This window comes from Cyphellophora attinorum (genome assembly GCF_001299255.1).
Source record: "Cyphellophora attinorum strain CBS 131958 chromosome Unknown Contig63, whole genome shotgun sequence".
Classification (NCBI taxonomy): domain Eukaryota; kingdom Fungi; phylum Ascomycota; class Eurotiomycetes; order Chaetothyriales; family Cyphellophoraceae; genus Cyphellophora; species Cyphellophora attinorum.
The window spans coordinates 731-18,540 of NW_017253291.1; the positions used below are offsets into that span (position 1 = coordinate 731).

At 55.4% G+C, this 17,810-nt stretch overlaps 8 protein-coding genes across 8 annotated transcripts; 4 read left to right on the forward strand and 4 right to left on the reverse strand.

Moving 5' to 3' along the window:
• Positions 1–1,681: 1,681 nt before the first annotated feature.
• AB675_4890 (uncharacterized protein) lies at positions 1,682–2,225 on the reverse strand (the record flags this gene model as incomplete). Its single annotated transcript, XM_018145058.1, has 2 exons — positions 1,682–1,972; positions 2,025–2,225. The coding sequence occupies 2 exons, from the start codon at positions 2,223–2,225 to the stop codon at positions 1,682–1,684; spliced, it is 492 nt and encodes a 163-aa protein (XP_017994334.1).
• A 434-nt stretch (positions 2,226–2,659) lies between these two features.
• Positions 2,660–3,514, forward strand: AB675_4891 (uncharacterized protein; the record flags this gene model as incomplete). The annotated part of the gene is made up of 1 exon (XM_018145059.1): positions 2,660–3,514. The coding sequence occupies one exon, from the start codon at positions 2,660–2,662 to the stop codon at positions 3,512–3,514; it is 855 nt and encodes a 284-aa protein (XP_017994331.1).
• Positions 3,515–3,717: 203 nt separating this feature from the next.
• AB675_4892 (AB hydrolase superfamily protein B1A11.02) lies at positions 3,718–4,830 on the reverse strand (the record flags this gene model as incomplete). The annotated part of the gene is made up of 2 exons (XM_018145060.1): positions 3,718–4,716; positions 4,780–4,830. 2 exons carry the CDS (start codon positions 4,828–4,830, stop codon positions 3,718–3,720), a joined length of 1,050 nt encoding a protein of 349 aa, XP_017994325.1.
• A 1,539-nt stretch (positions 4,831–6,369) lies between these two features.
• On the forward strand, positions 6,370–9,368 carry AB675_4893 (NADPH-dependent 1-acyldihydroxyacetone phosphate; the record flags this gene model as incomplete). Its single annotated transcript, XM_018145061.1, has 2 exons — positions 6,370–7,616; positions 8,462–9,368. 2 exons carry the CDS (start codon positions 6,370–6,372, stop codon positions 9,366–9,368), a joined length of 2,154 nt encoding a protein of 717 aa, XP_017994339.1.
• Positions 9,369–9,464: 96 nt separating this feature from the next.
• AB675_4894 (uncharacterized protein) lies at positions 9,465–11,195 on the reverse strand (the record flags this gene model as incomplete). Its single annotated transcript, XM_018145062.1, has 3 exons — positions 9,465–9,789; positions 10,033–10,347; positions 10,399–11,195. The coding sequence occupies 3 exons, from the start codon at positions 11,193–11,195 to the stop codon at positions 9,465–9,467; spliced, it is 1,437 nt and encodes a 478-aa protein (XP_017994333.1).
• Positions 11,196–11,789: 594 nt separating this feature from the next.
• AB675_4895 (Enoyl LovC) lies at positions 11,790–12,875 on the forward strand (the record flags this gene model as incomplete). The annotated part of the gene is made up of 2 exons (XM_018145063.1): positions 11,790–12,178; positions 12,233–12,875. The coding sequence occupies 2 exons, from the start codon at positions 11,790–11,792 to the stop codon at positions 12,873–12,875; spliced, it is 1,032 nt and encodes a 343-aa protein (XP_017994335.1).
• Positions 12,876–13,073: 198 nt separating this feature from the next.
• Positions 13,074–14,717, reverse strand: AB675_4896 (Protein RDR1; the record flags this gene model as incomplete). Its single annotated transcript, XM_018145064.1, has 1 exon — positions 13,074–14,717. One exon carries the CDS (start codon positions 14,715–14,717, stop codon positions 13,074–13,076), a length of 1,644 nt encoding a protein of 547 aa, XP_017994330.1.
• A 634-nt stretch (positions 14,718–15,351) lies between these two features.
• AB675_4897 (Nitronate monooxygenase) lies at positions 15,352–16,416 on the forward strand (the record flags this gene model as incomplete). The annotated part of the gene is made up of 1 exon (XM_018145065.1): positions 15,352–16,416. One exon carries the CDS (start codon positions 15,352–15,354, stop codon positions 16,414–16,416), a length of 1,065 nt encoding a protein of 354 aa, XP_017994322.1.
• Between the last annotated feature and the right edge of the window lie 1,394 nt (positions 16,417–17,810).

Here is a 17,810-nt window from a genome sequence, read left to right on the forward strand (position 1 = left end):
GCAGAAGCCGTCCACTACGTCATGGTCAAGTCGTGTCCAGTAGCTACCGAAGCAACAATCAACGAGCTCATCACAATGCAGGCGTGCACCACGTCCATTCGAACACCGATCACTGAGCCGAGCCGAGAAATACCACAAAGATGAGCACAAGCTACCATGTAAGATGGAGGAAAGAGGAATTCAGAAGCCAAAGTAAGCGGAGACATACAATACGAGTTCCGAGATCTGCCCAGCCTGCGGCGTCCTTCCCCGCCAAAAGCTTCTACGAACCACACGTACGGCGGCATCTAATGTCTCTTCATGTTTACCGGTCGATTCAGCCCGGAGAGAGGGCATGCGGCGGCTATGCTCATGGTCTCTGGCGCCCAGATCGCTCGAGGGATGAGGTAAGTGGCCTAAGGCTTGGGTGCAAGTGGCTAGCGATGCAGAAGGGGTACGCGGAACAGCGGTCATTGTAGGTCTCTGGATAAGAAGTGCGAGCACGAGTGATAGCGATGGCGATGGCGACGAAGACTCACGTAGACGAAGGGGCATAGGTCAAGGACGCCCAGTCTACATCGATGCACTATGCGAGGAAAGCAAGGTTGAATTATTGCAGCCAAGGTAGCAGATATGAACCTGTATGTCAAACATTGCATACTAAAATCGCTGCATATCATCTGCGTGAAGGCTTACTAGTATCATTGTCTCTGCGGCATTCTCAACGTCTCATTCAGCTACGTAAACCATCGAGGCATGAAAGCGTCGAAGAACGATTATCGAAGGGTGTAAGCAATCTCAGGATTGCCACAAGTCACTGAGACGGCGGAGCAGCTACTCGGAAGTTCCGTCGAAGTCGCCATAGCTGTACCGAATCTTGTGTAAAGCTGTAGGCATCGATCACGCATACCCACTATCAGGACACCGACCGATAAAAAGCAAAAAAGTGGTCAAGATGTTTCGACTACTCAGCTCCCGGGTCAAACTGTTAGGGGTAATCGACGGTACATAGCTCTCGGAATCAACTTCAGTTTGTTGGAATTTCATTGGCAACTTGTTCGTGTCCGAACAGTTGATGCTCTCGTTGAGAACAGTTTAGGACACCGTTGGTGTCAATTTCAAAGCTCTGCTAGCTTGGCTGGTGTATTGACAACTCATGCGGGCGTCCCCAACATAAGAGTCTTTGTCGGTGGTTCTGCTTGCTCATCAGACGCTGCTCGTCTAAGCTTGCTGATCTGACGTCTCCTACCAGCGACTGCGGCTGTCTGTCGGAATTTGTTTGCGTGTGCTTTTTTCAGCCCGTTGGACTGGTACACAGATTGCCGTAGAGCCAGAGGTGGCGGCGAAAACATAACAGTCTGAGCTTTGCAAATCGAGACATCTTGAATCACATTGTTGAATCAGATTTTGAGTACCGGAATACTTAAGGTGCATCGTTGTAGGGAGGAAGGAGCGACCCGGAAGCTTGGCCTCGTAGGCGTGACCGACCGCCCGAAGGCCTCTCGGGTCCAGGTCGACCGACGAGGATGCTGTAGGTACCTGTCATGAAGCCTCACATTACGACACGTCGACGGTCTGGGCCTCGGCTGGCCAAGCATGTCAGCGCTGCCAGAGTTGGCGACGAATAGCCGGGCGTATCGGCTGAGCTGACTGCAGGCATGCCAGACGCACCAAAACCCCCACAGCAAGAGCATTACTCAAGTCAAGCCTGGTCTGTGTTCCCCTCTTTCCGAGCGGGTAGCTCAGCTCTAACTGCGTCGACCTCGTGCAGGATGCGCTTCGTCGCCTTGTAGACATACTCCTTGTTCTCCTTCGTCGACGCTTGGGTCTCCTCCCTCAGCGCCCGAACCTCTTCCTTCAGCGCTTTGACCTCCTCCACCAGCGCTTGAACAGCCTCAGCGATGTTGGGATCGACATTTCCGTGATCCAGCTTCTGCGAGAGACTGGCTTCGGTGGCGACGGTCGGTATGGTGGCTGATCTCTCCTGGTGTGCCTGCAGCCTTGTCAATCACAGCGCATTAGCCAAGTAGGAGTGAGCAACATACCCGAGCAGCGTTCAACGCGAAGACTCGAGCGGCAGCATCCCTGGCCTCGCGGGATCCACGTCCGGGATCAACCTCTGCCAGGTCCCGCCCACACCCTGAACATTTTGAACCCGCTGAGTATGGATACTCGAACGTCGTTGGGAAGGGGCAGAATTTGCAGAGTCGGGATTCGGTCGTCTTGTGCACCCATGGGACCGCCATGTCTAGAATGGACGCAGGGTTTGCGGTGGTGATGGAGGCTGCGCTTTCGCGATTCGGTGGGCGCGGCGTTGGCGTGGATGAACGAAAATTAGATCGATACTTCGACAACGCGGAGGAAGTTCGAGGTGCGAGTGCTTCAAAGAGCCTCAGGCTAGGCGGAACTCGTCACGACTTCACCCAGCCAGGCTGAAGTTGATGTTGTCTGGTAAGCGATGTCACTTGCCACCACCGTTACTGTATCTCATCTGCGCGTCATCGGCACCAGCATCATCAGGTGAACCCGGTAGGCACAAATTCAACTTGCTTGGCGGGCATTTTTGAAGCCACCTGCTGCCTGCGCACAAGTTCCGATCTCATAAAGGCGACTTTGCGTTGTTGTGCTTGCTCAATCCCAACCAAAACCAACAATTCCACCCACTCGCCCGACTGTCGACATGGACGGCTTTTACGACAAAAACAGATGGTGCGTTGTCTGTCATCGACCCAACCACGATGGCCTCCCCCGATGCGAGGCGTCTCCGCCACCGATTGTCTTCGACATCGGCCACGAAGCTCACCTCGCGGCATCGCCAGATTCCATCAGACTGGCGCCACCTCTAGATATCGACTTCGATCGCCCTCCCAGCATCAAGACCCTGTACGACAGCCTGTGCCGCCTCGCCAGCCACCTGTCTACATACGAAGAACACATCAAGCACCGCGACGACCTCATGGTCCAGCAGTACAACATGGTCGTGGAATGGGAGACCAACCCTGGCGATTCGTCAGAACTTCTCTTGCCGCAAGATCGCGCCCGCACAGACAAATATGCGAGAATCCTAAACCTCAAGGGTTGGGTTGAGACGATCTACAAGGATGTCGTGTATGATCCCATGTGCAGACATATCCGAAGCCTGCCCGTACTGGCCACCGAGAACCCGAATGTGTCGAAGGAATACGTCTCAAGAGTGCTCATAGCAGGTTATGACCCTCCCAAGCCCAAAAACGTCGTCCAGCGTTGTCATGAACTGCTCAACTACGACTTCCGTATGGCCGAGATCAACCAGCCTCTGATGGACAAAGTGGAGGCGTTGTGTAACGACAACCCCCGGATGGACGAAGCGCAAGAGTTGTACAACGATAACGTTGCTCGAATCTTCGGCTTGCTAGAGAAATTTAGGCTGATGGAGAACGATGAGAGCTGGGACTCGTTTGAGCGATTCGAGTGGCCGGATCTGCGATACTTGACGACTTGGATGCGTTACCCAGATGGAGATCAACTTCGAGGATTGCAAAACGGCGGATTCTAGCGAAGTGAGCTGATCGCAGAATTGGATAACAAGGAGTCTCGGAGTCCTGGTCCAGGAGGCCTTCGACAGCAGGATCCGCAGAAAGTGGCGTTGGGTGCGAGTAGTAGCATAGCAGTGGGCGGAGGCCTTGACAACATCGTCGATGCAACCCGCGGAAGTATGATCGCAATCCTCAAATCAAACACGTGAAATTCCTTCTTCTGCTACAACTTCTCTTTCGCGGCCGTGTTTGATCTCAACAACCAGTCCATACCCTTGACCATCTCTTCGAACCGCACTCTTGATATCTTCAGCATCGGAAACACCGTCCACCAGACATGGGGCAGCCCACTGAACACCTCCACCTTCGTCCTTACGCCCTCCTTCTCCAGCTCTTCCGCATATATGATACCTCCATCCCGCCACGGGTCAAGTCCGCAGACCTGCACATACGCTGGCGGCAGATTCGCATGGTTCTCGGCGTGGAGTGGTGAGAGCAGCTGTGACTTTCCTAACGGAAAGGTGGACAGTTTGAGGATGGCCTCCTTCATCTTACGATTTTGTAGCATGCCGTTGGCGTGCGTATCTTGACTGGCGTATCGTTCGGGGCCGAAGATGCGTGTGATCTCGCCGTTGGGACCGGGGACTTCGTCGGTGAAGATCGGACAGGTAACATGGCAGCCTGTCAAAGCGGGCTTCAGGCCTTCGTCTCTTGCAAAGTGGCAGACAATGCTCGCGAATGTGGCGCCGCCAGAACTGCCTGCGACTATGAATCCGCGATCGAGGTTGAGGGTGGAGGAGTACTCGGCGGCGATGTACTTGACGGCATCGTAGGCATCGTAGATGGGCACGGGAAAGGCGACATCGGGATACAGGCGATAGGCGACGTTGAAAACGGCGACGCCTAGTCGGGCGCAGAGCAGTTGGCAGTCGTGAGCTTCGGTCTCGAGGTCGCCCATGAACCAGCCGCCGCCGTGGAAGAAGACGACGGCTGCTGGGCGGGGATTTGGAGGAGTGTAGATCCGCGTTGGGATTGTGGTGCCGTCTCTGACTGGAATCTGTATATCATGCTCTTTCCATGTCGGCGGGCTCGGCAGTGTCGACTTGACGAAGGCGGATGAGTTGTATCGTTGACGGCCTCTGTTGAACGCTGTTCGGAAGCGGCCGACCGTCTCTCGAGTCGGGACTGGGAGTGGTGGAGGAGGGCCTGTCTTCGCGAAGAGCTATGCTCGTCAGTTCTGGAGCGGAAACCAGAGCGGAAAGTAGAGCGGAAGAAGTCAACGTACCTTCTCCAGTTCCGGATGCACCTTGTCCATTTCCGCCCGGCCAGGAGCCATCAGTGCAGTGGTGAATAAGAGATGTGACCCTTACGCCAGAGGCCGAGCTGTTGGTCTGTGTTGCGAATCTGGGACGGTCAAGCAAGAGCTCGGCTCAGGCGAAAGACCAGCCGTCGCATTGAGGCACTCATCTGTAGACCAGCATCATGAGCCCTCCGGTCGCAGAGGACGCCGTATTCGACGGAGGCTTGGCCCTTCGCACTCTACATCCCATGTTGACAAAGCCATCGCGGGGACTTTTGCACCAACATACGAGGGGCGTCAAAGGACGATCCGCCGAAGGATGGATCTGAGTGACGTCGCCGGCATGACCTACCTATTTCCGCTAACTCCTCCGATGGCCGCTTCGAGATCAACCGAAACATCAACATCAATCATGACTGCACGATTGTTTCGGCCATGGCAAAGACTTCGGCATGCTACGCTGCAAAGGCGAGACTCGCGAGTCACCACGATGCTACGCGGGATCGTGTCTGAAGAGGCTTGCAACAATCGTTGCTATGTTTGACTATTGCTACAGCTCATCCTCGTTTGCAAACTTGTGCAACCCGGCTGAAGAGCCATTTGTGGTATACCATCGCCAATGCTAACACAGTCTCAGCCCTCCCTGCGACCGTCTCAGGCATACTTCTGGCCTCTATAGGCTGGCATCGTAATACAAGGACATGCTCGAAGCATCGCCAACATGACAGCGCTGTGAACATTGCTCCTGGTCCGACTGGAAAGACCTTGCCATTGGCCTCATTCGAAGCTCATCCCCTCTGCTGGCCAACACAAAGTCGCCAGATGGCCTTCGGCTATGCCCTTGCGGCAGGAGCATAAGAGTTTTACTGCAGCCATGATCTACATACTTCGTCCGCTCCGCTCCGCCCCACTGAGCTGAACCAACTTCCGCCATCCTCGATTCCGCCGAGCACACATATGCATTTCCAAAGCGCGCACTTCCATGTGGGAAACCCCAACAGCGCCCAAAGCGACTGTCAATAAGACGACAAGGCTGTTTGAGGCCTGAGGCAAGCTCTTTCCAGGGTCTTGCCAGGCTCTTTTCATCACAACGCCAGGCAGACGCGCCATGCTTCGCGGGCACTCGGTGCAGCCTGTTGAGCTGAGTATGACTGTCAAGACTCCCACCATACTGCCCGAAACTCCAACGGTGCTCGAGCTGAACCGCAAAAGGCACTCTTTTGCTATATACCTATACTCCCATTTGCATGCGTTTTGTGCCCCAGTTGCGTTGCGATCCAACGCGTGTCACCGCAAGCGATATCACGATTTCACACTTCCTGCCTTTGTCCGAGACGTGTCTGTCGTCTTCACATCATCACCGCTCCTTATGTCAGGTCTTTCGGCGTGACGTCCCTAACAACGGCAACACGTGAACAAAGCGCGTCAGGCGGTCGATCTCAAGCATATAGTGCTCAACGATGGCTTCCAAGCTCTCAACCTCGTTACCGTTCCTGACCACCCTGCACGACGACATACCAGAGTCGTTACCAGTCTCAAACACATTTCCAGAACATCAAACACACATACAACACCATGTCGCTTTCCTGGGCACAGGTCGCCAGGGGCCAGCAACGAAGTCAAACACAGCCGGCGCTACCTCTACCTCCGACACGCCCAGTCACGCCGGCTCGCGAGACTCCCTCCCCTGCCTGGAACGCCGACTCCGATACGCTGTTCGAGAACAGCACTGGCACAAGTGTCGATGACGACTGGGACTCGCATGATGGCTGGAACGGCAACGCCGAACCTCCGGCGCCTCCCCGAACGAGCGGCACTGGCTTCTCTGCATGGGACTGGACAGATGAGAACGGCTCCAAAGTACCTGCCTGGCTCAAGGAAAAGGCTGTCGTCGTTGGCATAGATCTCGAGACCAACTGCTGGGCACTCGACAAGAAGAATGGCAGGGAGTTCGGCCGCCTGAAAAGCCTACTGAGGAAGGGCGAGTCGCTTACGCGTCGGCAACAAGACCGGTACTACGAGCTCGACGCGCTCAACAGACAAGGTCGCGTCTCCGAGATCGGCATGGCCTTCCTCAACTCCAAGCATTTGTCCTGGTCAAAACGCGGCGATCGGTTCTGTAACGCGTGGAAGCACATCGGTGGCGTCAACCTAATAATCAGGGAACACGAGCACGTCGGGCCGCACATGGGTTGGTGTCGTCACAACGACCCAGATCATGACTTTACATTCCTCTACGGCAAACCCGAGAAGATCAGCAAGGCTGCTGCACGGAACGTCATGGTCAGCAAAATCAAGCACGCGCTTGGCGATTCTCCGGTTTCTGCTTCGAAAGCACCATATCGCAACGAGACTCCGATTGTGTTCGTGTTCTTCGCGAAAGGCAACGACCTCAGATGGCTCGCACCACTGGGCATTGACTTACTGGCAGAGTTCCCGAACAGTACTATCGTCGACTGCCAGTGGGGACCGATCGGCAACGTCATCAGTCGCAACCGACATAAGCCTCAGTGCAATGCCGGCGACTACATCGAAGGGCTAGGCATCGACCACACCGGCTCGCACAACGGTGGCAACGACGCGGTACACGAGTTGCGAGCATTTCTGGCCGAGTGCGCATTGGATGAGGAGCAGCACGCGAGTGTGCTCGATGGATACTCGCTGCCTCGACTCGAAGAGCCAGCAGTGGAAGATCTTGTGGAGGGCGTTGCGACTATGGGACTGGGGCATGAGCAGAAGCCGATGAACAACAACCATAAGCGGCGCTTGAATAAGAAGAAGAACGATGCGGCGAGGAAAGATCCTTCCCCTGGATCGGGAATGTGAGGCCAAGTCCATCGCTTTCAAATAAGACAGTCACGGCATCGTCACCTGAAGCGAAGATCGAATCGAGCCAAGCAAGACGCAAGATCACATCACTCTCGATGGTGCGACTTGCGCGACATGACTTCGCGGAGAGAACATGGGGCAGGTGAATGAGATGTACACAGTAGCAACGACTTCCACATCAGACAGCTGCTTTTCTAGCGGTGTCGGCCGCAGCACGCGCAACCAAGAAATAGAACAAGCATTAATTCCCACTCCTTCCTCCACCTGCCTTCGCGTGATATATGCCAAGTTCCATAAGCGACCCCAACTCCGCGCGCAAACATGTTCTCGGCTCGTACCTGTGGTGACGTTGACTATCCAATCTACACCATAGCACGCAAGAGTCCTAGGAACTTTTACAAGATTTGCGATTGGACATGAAGAAAGTAATTCCCCAAAGAGGCGACCGAGCTTCTCCGCCAGCAGAGTTGCCGACCCGTTAATCCACGGATCACGGGCCAAGGTCTAGCCGACTCGATCTCCCACCAATCATCAATGCTATGCGTCTGGTCATTGCTCGCTTATCCCCTTGCCAAGCAGGATGGAAGCTGAATCCATTCAGCCAGCCCGAATGCGTAGGTTTAATGATGTTGATGAGGGAAGCTGGACTATACGAGGTAAAATGCCACTGACAAACGTGCTCTGATATCTCATTCTCTCATTTGTAAGCCTAAGGACCAGCATCGCTCCGACTGGCGTCGGCGTTGGATATGATATAACTGTGAACGGCGTTCTCTTGACGACCTACAAAGGTACCAGAGTCATCTACCTACACCAAAGACCACCAATACCCCGTTAGATCTATCAACTCCCTAACCACCATCCCATTCACGCCACACCTTCCACCGCACCTAAACACACATCATGTCCAAACGCTCAGTCCTCATCACCGGCTGCTCCGATGGCGGCCTCGGCGCAGCCTCGCACTCGCCTTCCACGCCGCCGGCCTCAAAGTCTACGCCACTGCCCGCAACCCTGCCAAACTAACCCAGATGACCGCCGCCGGCATCGAAACGTTGACCCTAGACGTCCTATCTGACTCCTCCATCAAGGCGTGCGCGGATAAAGTGTCGAAGCTGGATCTGCTCGTCAACAACGCCGGAGCAGGCTACACGGCCGCCTTCTCCGACATCAACATCAAAGCCGCAAAGGAAACGTTTGATCTGAACGTCTGGTCGAGCATTGCCGTGACGCAGGCGTTCCTCCCGCAGCTGATCGCGTCCAAGGGGGTGGTCGTGTTCAATACATCCGGCTCGTCAGTCGCGCCGCAGCCGTTCACGTCCAGCTATAATGCTTCCAAAGCTGCGATCGCCATGTATGCTGCCTGCCTGCGTTTGGAGGTAGAAGACGCCTTCGGCGTCAGAGTAGTGGATCTGAAGACCGGGGCGGTGAAGTCGAACTTTGGGACGAGTGAGGTCCTGCAGAAGACGCATGTCCCGGAGAAATCTATCTTTGCGCCGGCGAAGGTTGAGGTGGAGAAGAGCATGACGTTGGAAGGGTTGGCGAAGGATGCGATCGAGGCGAAGGATTGGGCAGAGGCGGTGGTTAGGGATTTGACGAGGAAGAATCCGCCGGCGACGGTGTGGAGGGGGTCGCATGCGGGTTTGGCGAAGATCGCGCAGTTCTTCCCGCTCTGGTTGACGAATGCGATTGTTAAGAGGATGATGGGGATGGGGGAGGTCGCGGCGGCGTTGAGGGGGAGGTGAGGCGGAGTTGGTGCTGGCGTTTCGTGTTGCTCAGGGTTCTGGTTTCTAGTGTAACTCGGTCCGGCACGTAATTGTTTGAATTGATCGCCAGTCCTTTCACTCCCTGGTCTCGTTTCGGCGGCGGCTCGAAGTCAGGCTCTCCTCTATTCTCCAGAGAAGATCCATATCTCCCGCGTCGAACGTCCCGGGATGTGTGGCGACAGCTGATTTGGCGTGGCCGATGGCTGTCCTGACCAAGTACAGGAAGCATGGTACGGGAGGTTCTGTGCTGGACGACAGTGAGTGTACGCCAGTGTCGATGACCAGGCGAATCAGGTTGTGCATTGCAGACTTGGAGAATTCAATTCGGTCTTTGGCTTTCTCGCTGGCGTTGGGAGTAGAGAGGGCGGCGATGAGCTCCTCGTTGAGAGCGAAGAGTGAGCTACACGGATTGTTAGACCGAGGTCCAAGTACTGACACAACAAGGATGTACTGGAGAGGCGAGAAGGAAAGAGTGCGAAAGCCGAAGAGTGCCGGCGGTAACGTCGCCGAGAGCCTAAGCTGAGGTGTGTCTGACTTCACGGTAGAGTTTGCATCACTGGAGATCAAACCCGGACAAGGAACGCATGGAGGCAGAGAAACGGCGAAATGAAATAAAACAAGAGCTCAGAGCGTGCTCACTCACCGAATTATAGTAGCACTGGCGGCGGAAAACCTGTTGTGAGACGCGGCTCCCTCTTCTCGCATTACAGTCTGGAGAAGTCGTAGTATCTCGTTGTCGACGCGCTGGAGTTCTGCGATCTTCTCTGCATCGTCGTGGAGCAGCCTGGCGGCAAGGAACTGATCGAACAGGAACGCTGCTTCCGCTTGTCGTTCAAACTGTCGATGAAGACTACCGTCGGGCTGATCGTTGACGAGATCGGACGGCTTCGGGCTGACTGCGTTGGGGAACTGTGTCGTTGGTGTTGCAATTTGCCGGCGGCATTCGATCAACGTAAGTCTGTCGAGCTCGTCAATACGGTGATGCAGATGGAGATGAAGTGGAACTGACCTCTGCAGGATCACTATCGCCCACCACGTGTTGACGATCTCAGCTGATCTGCATAGCTCGCCGAACTCGCCCCGCAGCTTACCATACTCTGGTATTTGCATAGCCTGGGCCATTCCCACGCAGGTGTTAAGCGATACATAGGCAACTTCCGGCCTGCCTGAGGCGTACTCGTAAGCGGCTAGCAGGACGTGTGTCTGAAGTAGGCGCAACGAGAGTGGCCTTTCAGTCTGCACTTGCGCCGTGAGCATTCTCAAGAAGACGAATAGTGGATTGAGAGCAGCTTCTGGTCCATCCCGGGGAGGTGCCTTTGGAGGACATTCCACGAATAGCGCCATCGTGAGCAGCAGTAGTGCCGAGTCTGCGAGGTACAGTATGTTCTGGGAGACTTGATCGCGGAGTGTCCTTGGGGATATGATTGGGAGCCATTTGTGAAAGCCCTGGAAGAACCTAATGATGACTACTTCTATTGGCAGGTTGATGTCCTGAAGAACGTTTGTGAGATGTCTGTTGATCGTCGCATCCAGACTAGAAACCTTCAGACTCGCTGCTGGTGGCGAAGCGATACCAGAAGCATCCCCGTGGAGTCGGTTGCTACCACTCCTGTGCCAGTCCCGAGGCAGCAGCACGGCCGGCGCGTGCCCGGCAGGATCGGTGTCGTCCGCGGCGGCCGCAGCAGTGTCGTAGCTGCAGCTCAGGCTCCGTTTCGAGCAGTAACCGCATATGGGGAGGATCTTGTCGCAGCGCTTCTTCTTTGTCTTGCACGTGCCGCAAACATGATCGGCTTTGAAGGCATCCATGTCGAGGCATCCGAGCCAAATCGGCCTTCCCTCGGAGGAGCAATCACTTGTCGTGGATACACACTTGGCGGCCGCAGTGCAGACATGTAGTCCGTTGTCTTGGGGCCTGCCTCAGACGGCAATGGAGGCCATCGCGAAGTAGCTGGTGGTCGTGCTGTGGATTTTGCTGATGTCGAAGAAAGATCCGGATCCGCTGCCTGGGGTTCCGGGCTTCGTTGTGATTGGTGAAATTTCTCAAAATCGTCATTGTGCATGACGCAGCACCTCAAGGCGGGCTAGTGGCGGCCGCCGGTCTCTCGGTGGGCGTTGATTCCACAGTACAGGCGCCATTCCTGATAGGTGGCGAGAGAAACAAGGGTGATCGCACAGGATGACGAGGGTTTCGAAACGGCAGATCTGGCTCTATCCTGCCCTTAGGCACGTTCTCGCGAGCGTTTGGTGGCTACAGGGCCTCGGTGCCCTGCTGGGACTGACTTGTGGGACTGGTAGCCTCGATGGACGATACATAAAAGCTGAGGGCAAAAGCTGAGTGCGTGTCATGTAGCTTTGTAGCTGTGGTTGCGACGACTGTGAAGAAGACCAGCCTGACGTGTCATGGCTGAATCATACGCTCAGCTCCAGGTTCCTCACCTTCGAGGCAAACAACAAGTCGCCTGCGTTCCGAGACCAGAGCTTGCAGCTGACGAAGTCCTCATCCACCAACGCGCTGCTGGTCTCAACGGACTCGACAAGAAGCAGCGTGACTTGGGTATCCTTGTCCAAAGCTGGCCTCATGTGCTTGGTGTTGAAGGTGCGGGCGTCATCGCCTCGGTCGGCTCTGGCGTCAAGAGCCTGCAGGTTGGCGATGAGGTGATGGCTTTGCAAGGCGGCCGATCGCATGGCGAGCCCTGGGGCGGTGCTTTTCAGGAGTATGTCGTGGTGCCGGCAAAATATGCGGCGAAGAAGCCAGAGAGTATCAGTTTTGAGGAGGCTGCTTCCCTTCCGTAATGTTCCCGGCCTTTGCATCGAACGTCTTCTGTACTGATGTGATGTGTCAGCGTTTGCTACATCACCGCTGTCGTCGCACTCTATGACGGCCTCCGTATACCGCTGCCATTTATTCCCAACACCTCGGTTGCTGACCTTAAGATCCCCAAATCGATCCTCATCCTTGGCGGCGCTTCTTCAACCGGTGCACATGCGATTCAGCTTCTCCGCCTGGCAGATCCAGGAATCCCAATCTATACGACCGCCTCCACCAAGCATCACACCCATCTCATCTCCCTCGGCGCCACGGCCGCATTTGACTACATGTCCCCGAGCCTGGTCAGCGACGTTCTCAACGCCACCTCTGACGGACAAGGCGTCGACATCGTTCTCGACTGCGTCGCTTCCGCTCTCTGGCAACGAGATATCTTCGACACTCTTCATCCGGATCAGTCGAAGTTGTATGCGGCGATTGTGACCGGTAAGGAGATCGGAGTGCCGGATGGCGTGACGAAGAAGATGGTGAGTGGTTGGGCGATCACGTCTGTCGCAGGCGGAGATAGTATTATGGCGGCTTTGACGGAGCTGATGGAAAACGGGAGGTATAGGATGCCACTGCCGGTTCGAGTTGTGGGCAAAGGGCTCCTGGAGATTGATGCGGCGGTCGATCGGGTGGACAAAGCGAGCGGGGAGAAGTTCGTCGTAGTGTTGTAACTCGCAAGGCTGATGCGTTCGCTGCGCTGAGGGCAACGGGTCAGAGCACTCCTCGATGCGGTAGTGTGGCCATACCACGATATTGTAAGCAGTGCCGAGACACAGACGGTCACAACTCGATACGTCGCGCATACTGGCGTACTGGAAGGTCTTCCGTGGAACATGGGCGTAAATACCCCATCATAGGTATCCTTCTGATCAAGTCATACCGTCTGCAGAATCCCAGGATGAGCTGACCATGTCTCCGTATTCCATATTCTGGAGTGTAGGAAACTCTGCCATCAGCGAGTGGAGCCAGCCTACCTCATTCTCGTTCGGCATTGGCCATGTGAAAGTCTCGGCCATATTCTCGTTGTTCGCCACTCCCAGATCCAGTGGCGTCGCAAGTATGCTCTCCATGATCTGCGCATCAGCACGGCGACGCTTCTTATGGAGGGACAAAATCAAGTACATGGTATTGGCGGCTTCCCGCAGGGTGGTCGTGTTGTATGATTTGGTGATGGCGATGATGGTCTGCACTGCGTCGTCGACCATGCGGAGACTGGCTGGCGTGTCGATCGCAAGGAGCATACAGAAGATCTGGAAGGGAACGTTCGCCAAGTGGTGCCAGGGCTCGTCGTCTTCGTTCATCTTTCGTGCGGCAGCAAGACTCTTGGTCAAGAATCTCAACGATGGCTCAAGTAGCGGATCTTCGCCGATTCGTAGACTTCCCAACCGTCGGAGGATGGTCAGCAAGAGGTTGGCTTGAGCCATAACGAGAGGACCTTGGGTGTCGCGTTTGGTGAGAAGGGTCTCAAGAGCAGCCCGGAGCATATCCTCGTCCTGGGTGTCCAGCGGATCAAGGCTGAGCGTGTCGGGCAGAAGTTGGAGTAGCTTATCGCTGTACTGGCCGGGCGGCTCAGGCTCCATCGGTATATCTGGCGCGGTGAGTGACACCCGTGACAGACCGACGTCATATGAGATCCAAGTGTTGAGGTGCTGAGCGACTCCGAAAAGCCGGCGGAGTATTTGCGGAGGGCAATCTATCTTCTTCGGTAGCTCGAAAATGCCTTTCTCTGGTCGAGATCCATGATGCACACCGGCTATTTCCATCTGATGCATAGCTGAGCAGCTGGCCATGTATGCTGTGAGTGGTTCGCACGCAGCCCTGACGTAGACAACTCGGCAAACCCAGGCTGTGAGCGTGTAGAGGTCCGGCTCGGTCGGTACATCAAGATCGTCAAGAATTGTCTTCGCGAGCTTAACCAAGTGTCGCTCTACAGCCACGGTGTGGGCTTTTGAGAAGTACGATCCTAGCGCGGCGATGCCGCAAAGCATTGCATCGACGTCTCGAGGAGGAATGGGCTGCTGCCATCGTTGTCCGATTTCCATGAATACACGATCACGCTCAACGAAAGCGTAGCAAGGGTCCACCTTCTCAAAGTATGCCATAGCGAGGTTGGTCATTTGTTCCTGGCTGAGTAAGTCTGTGATGGCTGTCGCAATGAACGGCATCGCGACTTCGGCGCGTGTGCCACAGTTCCAAGCTACGAGTCGGAGTCGTGGTGCGTTGACGGGATCGATGTTTTTGACGACCTGTCGGATGAAGCCTTGGCCTGAGTTTGCTACGATGGAGCGTTGGCGGGCTGTCTTGGGCGGAATGTGTGCCGGGAGGGGAATTCGCCTTGCTGGTGGTGATTTGGGCTCTGGTAGTTGTGTACGGGCGGCGAAGCGGCATTCGTGACCATATCGGCGGCAGGTGTCGCACGGATGAGTTCCATCACATTTTCGCTTCATTTCTCGGCATTGCACGCACGCAATTCGAGCGCGTTTCTGCGGACCATTCGGCACGACGGACGCCATCGTTCAGCTTGGCTCCGGCTTCTCGTGGTCGAAGTCCGCTTGGAAGAAGTCGATGCTGACGATACGAAGCTGGGACCAGGCTTGAGGCGAGGAAGTACTATGACAGAACTTCAACGCGTCTTGGTCTGCCTGACTTTGTCGCTCTACGTCATTGTTGTTCGATCACAATGGCAACACCTCATCCTACCAAGAGACACATCGTCCTCCTCGAGACTTGAGTCCGAATGAGCCACCATAGACCTGCATACGCTGATGCGATGCTGATGGATGTTCGACAAATGGAACGGGGGGCTTTGTTGTTTGGGGTGTGGAAATCAAGCTTTGCGGGGACAATCGTCGCAAGTCATCCTACCGTCAGCCGGTGCTACACCAGATGATGTCGTTCATAGCTTGTGCTCTTCGCGCGTGATGTCTGCGCATCTCCAATGTCAGTCTAGTAAAGTAGTGTGTCCTCCGGCGCGCAGTATACCCGCGGAAATGCCTACGAATGTGGTTGGGAAGAGTTCTACGCCAAAGGATTGTAGCGGGCCGCGGGTCGGAAGCCTGTCTGCAGGGTCTAGGAGCGGACGATAAATGGTGACTCGGCGCCTGTGCTTATCGCCTACCAAGCTGCCTCAATCGGGCCTCATCAATCATGAACGCTCGGATTACCAAGCTCGTTTCACGATTCCCATGGGCTACCTCTCCACTGTTGATCGGCGCGCCTATGCGCGTACTATCTGGACCTCATCTTGCTGTTGCTATCTCTGCCGCAGGAGGTCTAGGCTTCATCGGACCTGGTGCGAAGACCGACGACCTTAAACCTGACCTAGAGACGGCGAAGGAGCTTGTCCGGAACGCAGATAGCCTCCGCTCTGCATCGCTCCTGCCTGTGGGCGTGGGGTTCCAACTCTGGAACGACACACTCGAGACCGCTGCAGAATTGATTAAGCAGTATCGCCCTTGCGCTGTCTGGCTTTACGCGCCGAAAGACGATGCCGAATTCGAAACATGGTCTGCAAAGATCCGCAAAGCTTCGGATGGGACGTCAATCTGGATTCAGGTAGGCACGCTCGGCGAGGTGAAGCGACTGCTAGATCAGTCGCAGCATCCGGATGTCATTGTTGTTCAAGGCGCTGAAGCCGGTGGACATGGTCGTGCTGAAGATGGACTCGGAGCATTCACTTTGGTGCCGGAAGTCGTGGAATTGCTGCACGAGCGTGGCGTCGACATTCCAGTCGTCGCTGCTGGAGGCATTGTGGACGGAAGAGGTGCGGCGGCTTCCCTGTGCCTCGGTGCCGACGGAGTTGCGATGGGGACTCGATTTTTGGCATCCTCGGAAGCACGGATCGGCAAAGGATATCAGGACGAGATCGTTCGAGCTTCGGATGGAGGACTAAACACCACGCGCACGCTACTTTACAACCACCTTCGAGGCACATTCGGATGGCCAAAGGAGTATGCTCCACGGACGATCATCAATCAGTCGCATCATGACCAGAAAGCCGGAACGCCATTCGAGACGTTGAAGGAACGCCACGACGAAGCAGTCAAAGCCGGCCGTGGTTGGGGTCCGGACGGAAGGACAGCTACGTATGCAAGCGCTTCCATCGGGCTGATCAAAGACGTCTTGCCAGCGAAGGAGATCGTCAAGCAGACTCACAAACAAATGCGGTCGCTGCTTGCGGATCTACGTCAGCCATTGGCGTCAAAGCTGTGAATGTTTCATGGGCTGGAAACAGGAATCGCCGTGTCTCACGAGAGGAACTTTCCGTCGGGAGGGAGAAAACGGTATTACAACGATCACAGGTTGAGGAGATGTGTGACTGCGGTGGTACGTGTCGCAGAGTAATGGGTGCTTCAACTTGCCCAGCAAGTGACAGAAACTGCATGCGGGTAAAACTGCGCAGTCTCGTGCCAAGCGCCTCACAAAATGCGATTTCCCGAGCTCGCCTTGTTCCCACAACCTCCGTCAACTCTCTCCGGTACAACAACGATGTCGACACCAACGACGGTGACAGTACGTATGTGCCTCTCCTGCGGTCAGCAATATCAGCCACCGTACGGCGATTTGAGCAGATGCGTGAACGAAAGCTGCTTGTCGAACGCTCCGCCCCCTCCAACGAGACTCGCTCGAAACACGTTCACGGGCGAGCCCACCAACCTCCCTCGCATTGTCGACGTGCAAGTGCCAATGCCCACTCAACGTCCGAAAGACAATGCCCCAGTCCACGTGTCAGAAACGACAGCCGAAGAATCCGAACGCGCGGAAGCAGCTGAATCACCAATGCATAACGCCAAGAAAGCCATGGATGAGATTTATGGCGACATACGTAGATCCGAAGCGAGGGAGAGAAAGGCGGCGAGAGCTGCCCGGCGAGAACGGCGGAAACAGCGGCAACGACAACGAACGAGGTGGTTTGAACGAGCCCAACGGTTGATGCAGACAAAGTCTCCCGATGTGGTCCTTCGTCTACTGGCTGATGGTTGGCTCCGTGACAGCTGGTCACGAGACGTTGAAGATCAAGCTCGGGACTACTGCCTTGCAAATCCGATTTGGTAGAGGTCAGCTTGTGAACAATCCCTATGAGACTTACTCCTTGACACAGGTAAGCCAACGACCTCGCGCTGGTACATGCAGGAAAGACTAAGAGCGCCAGCACAGAAAAGACTTGCCAGATACGACGTCCAATATCGGCAATGGACTGGCTGCATGCATGGCTTTCTTGTTCAAGCATGACGGCACAGCTCAGCCGCATGGACGCAACCACTCAGCACTGTCCTCGACACCATCGTCGTCCCGTGTCCGACCCGAATCACACGCTCCCACGCTTCGCTCCTCGCCATCCGCATTTCTCATCGGTTTGAACCACGCGGCTTCCATACTCAGCTACAACGCGGATCGATCGTCGTGAACGCACACAGCTAAGCATCGCCGCATCCATATGAGGACCTCGAGCGACGCGAGCAAGCTTGATCAGGTCAAAGAGATGCTGAGGCAGCATTTCGCCACCCCAGTTCGTCGAAATCTGGCGCGCTAGATTCTACGACGGTATGGCTGGACGGCCGAGAGTCAAGAAATGGCACAATATCGAATTCATTTTATCCATTCGC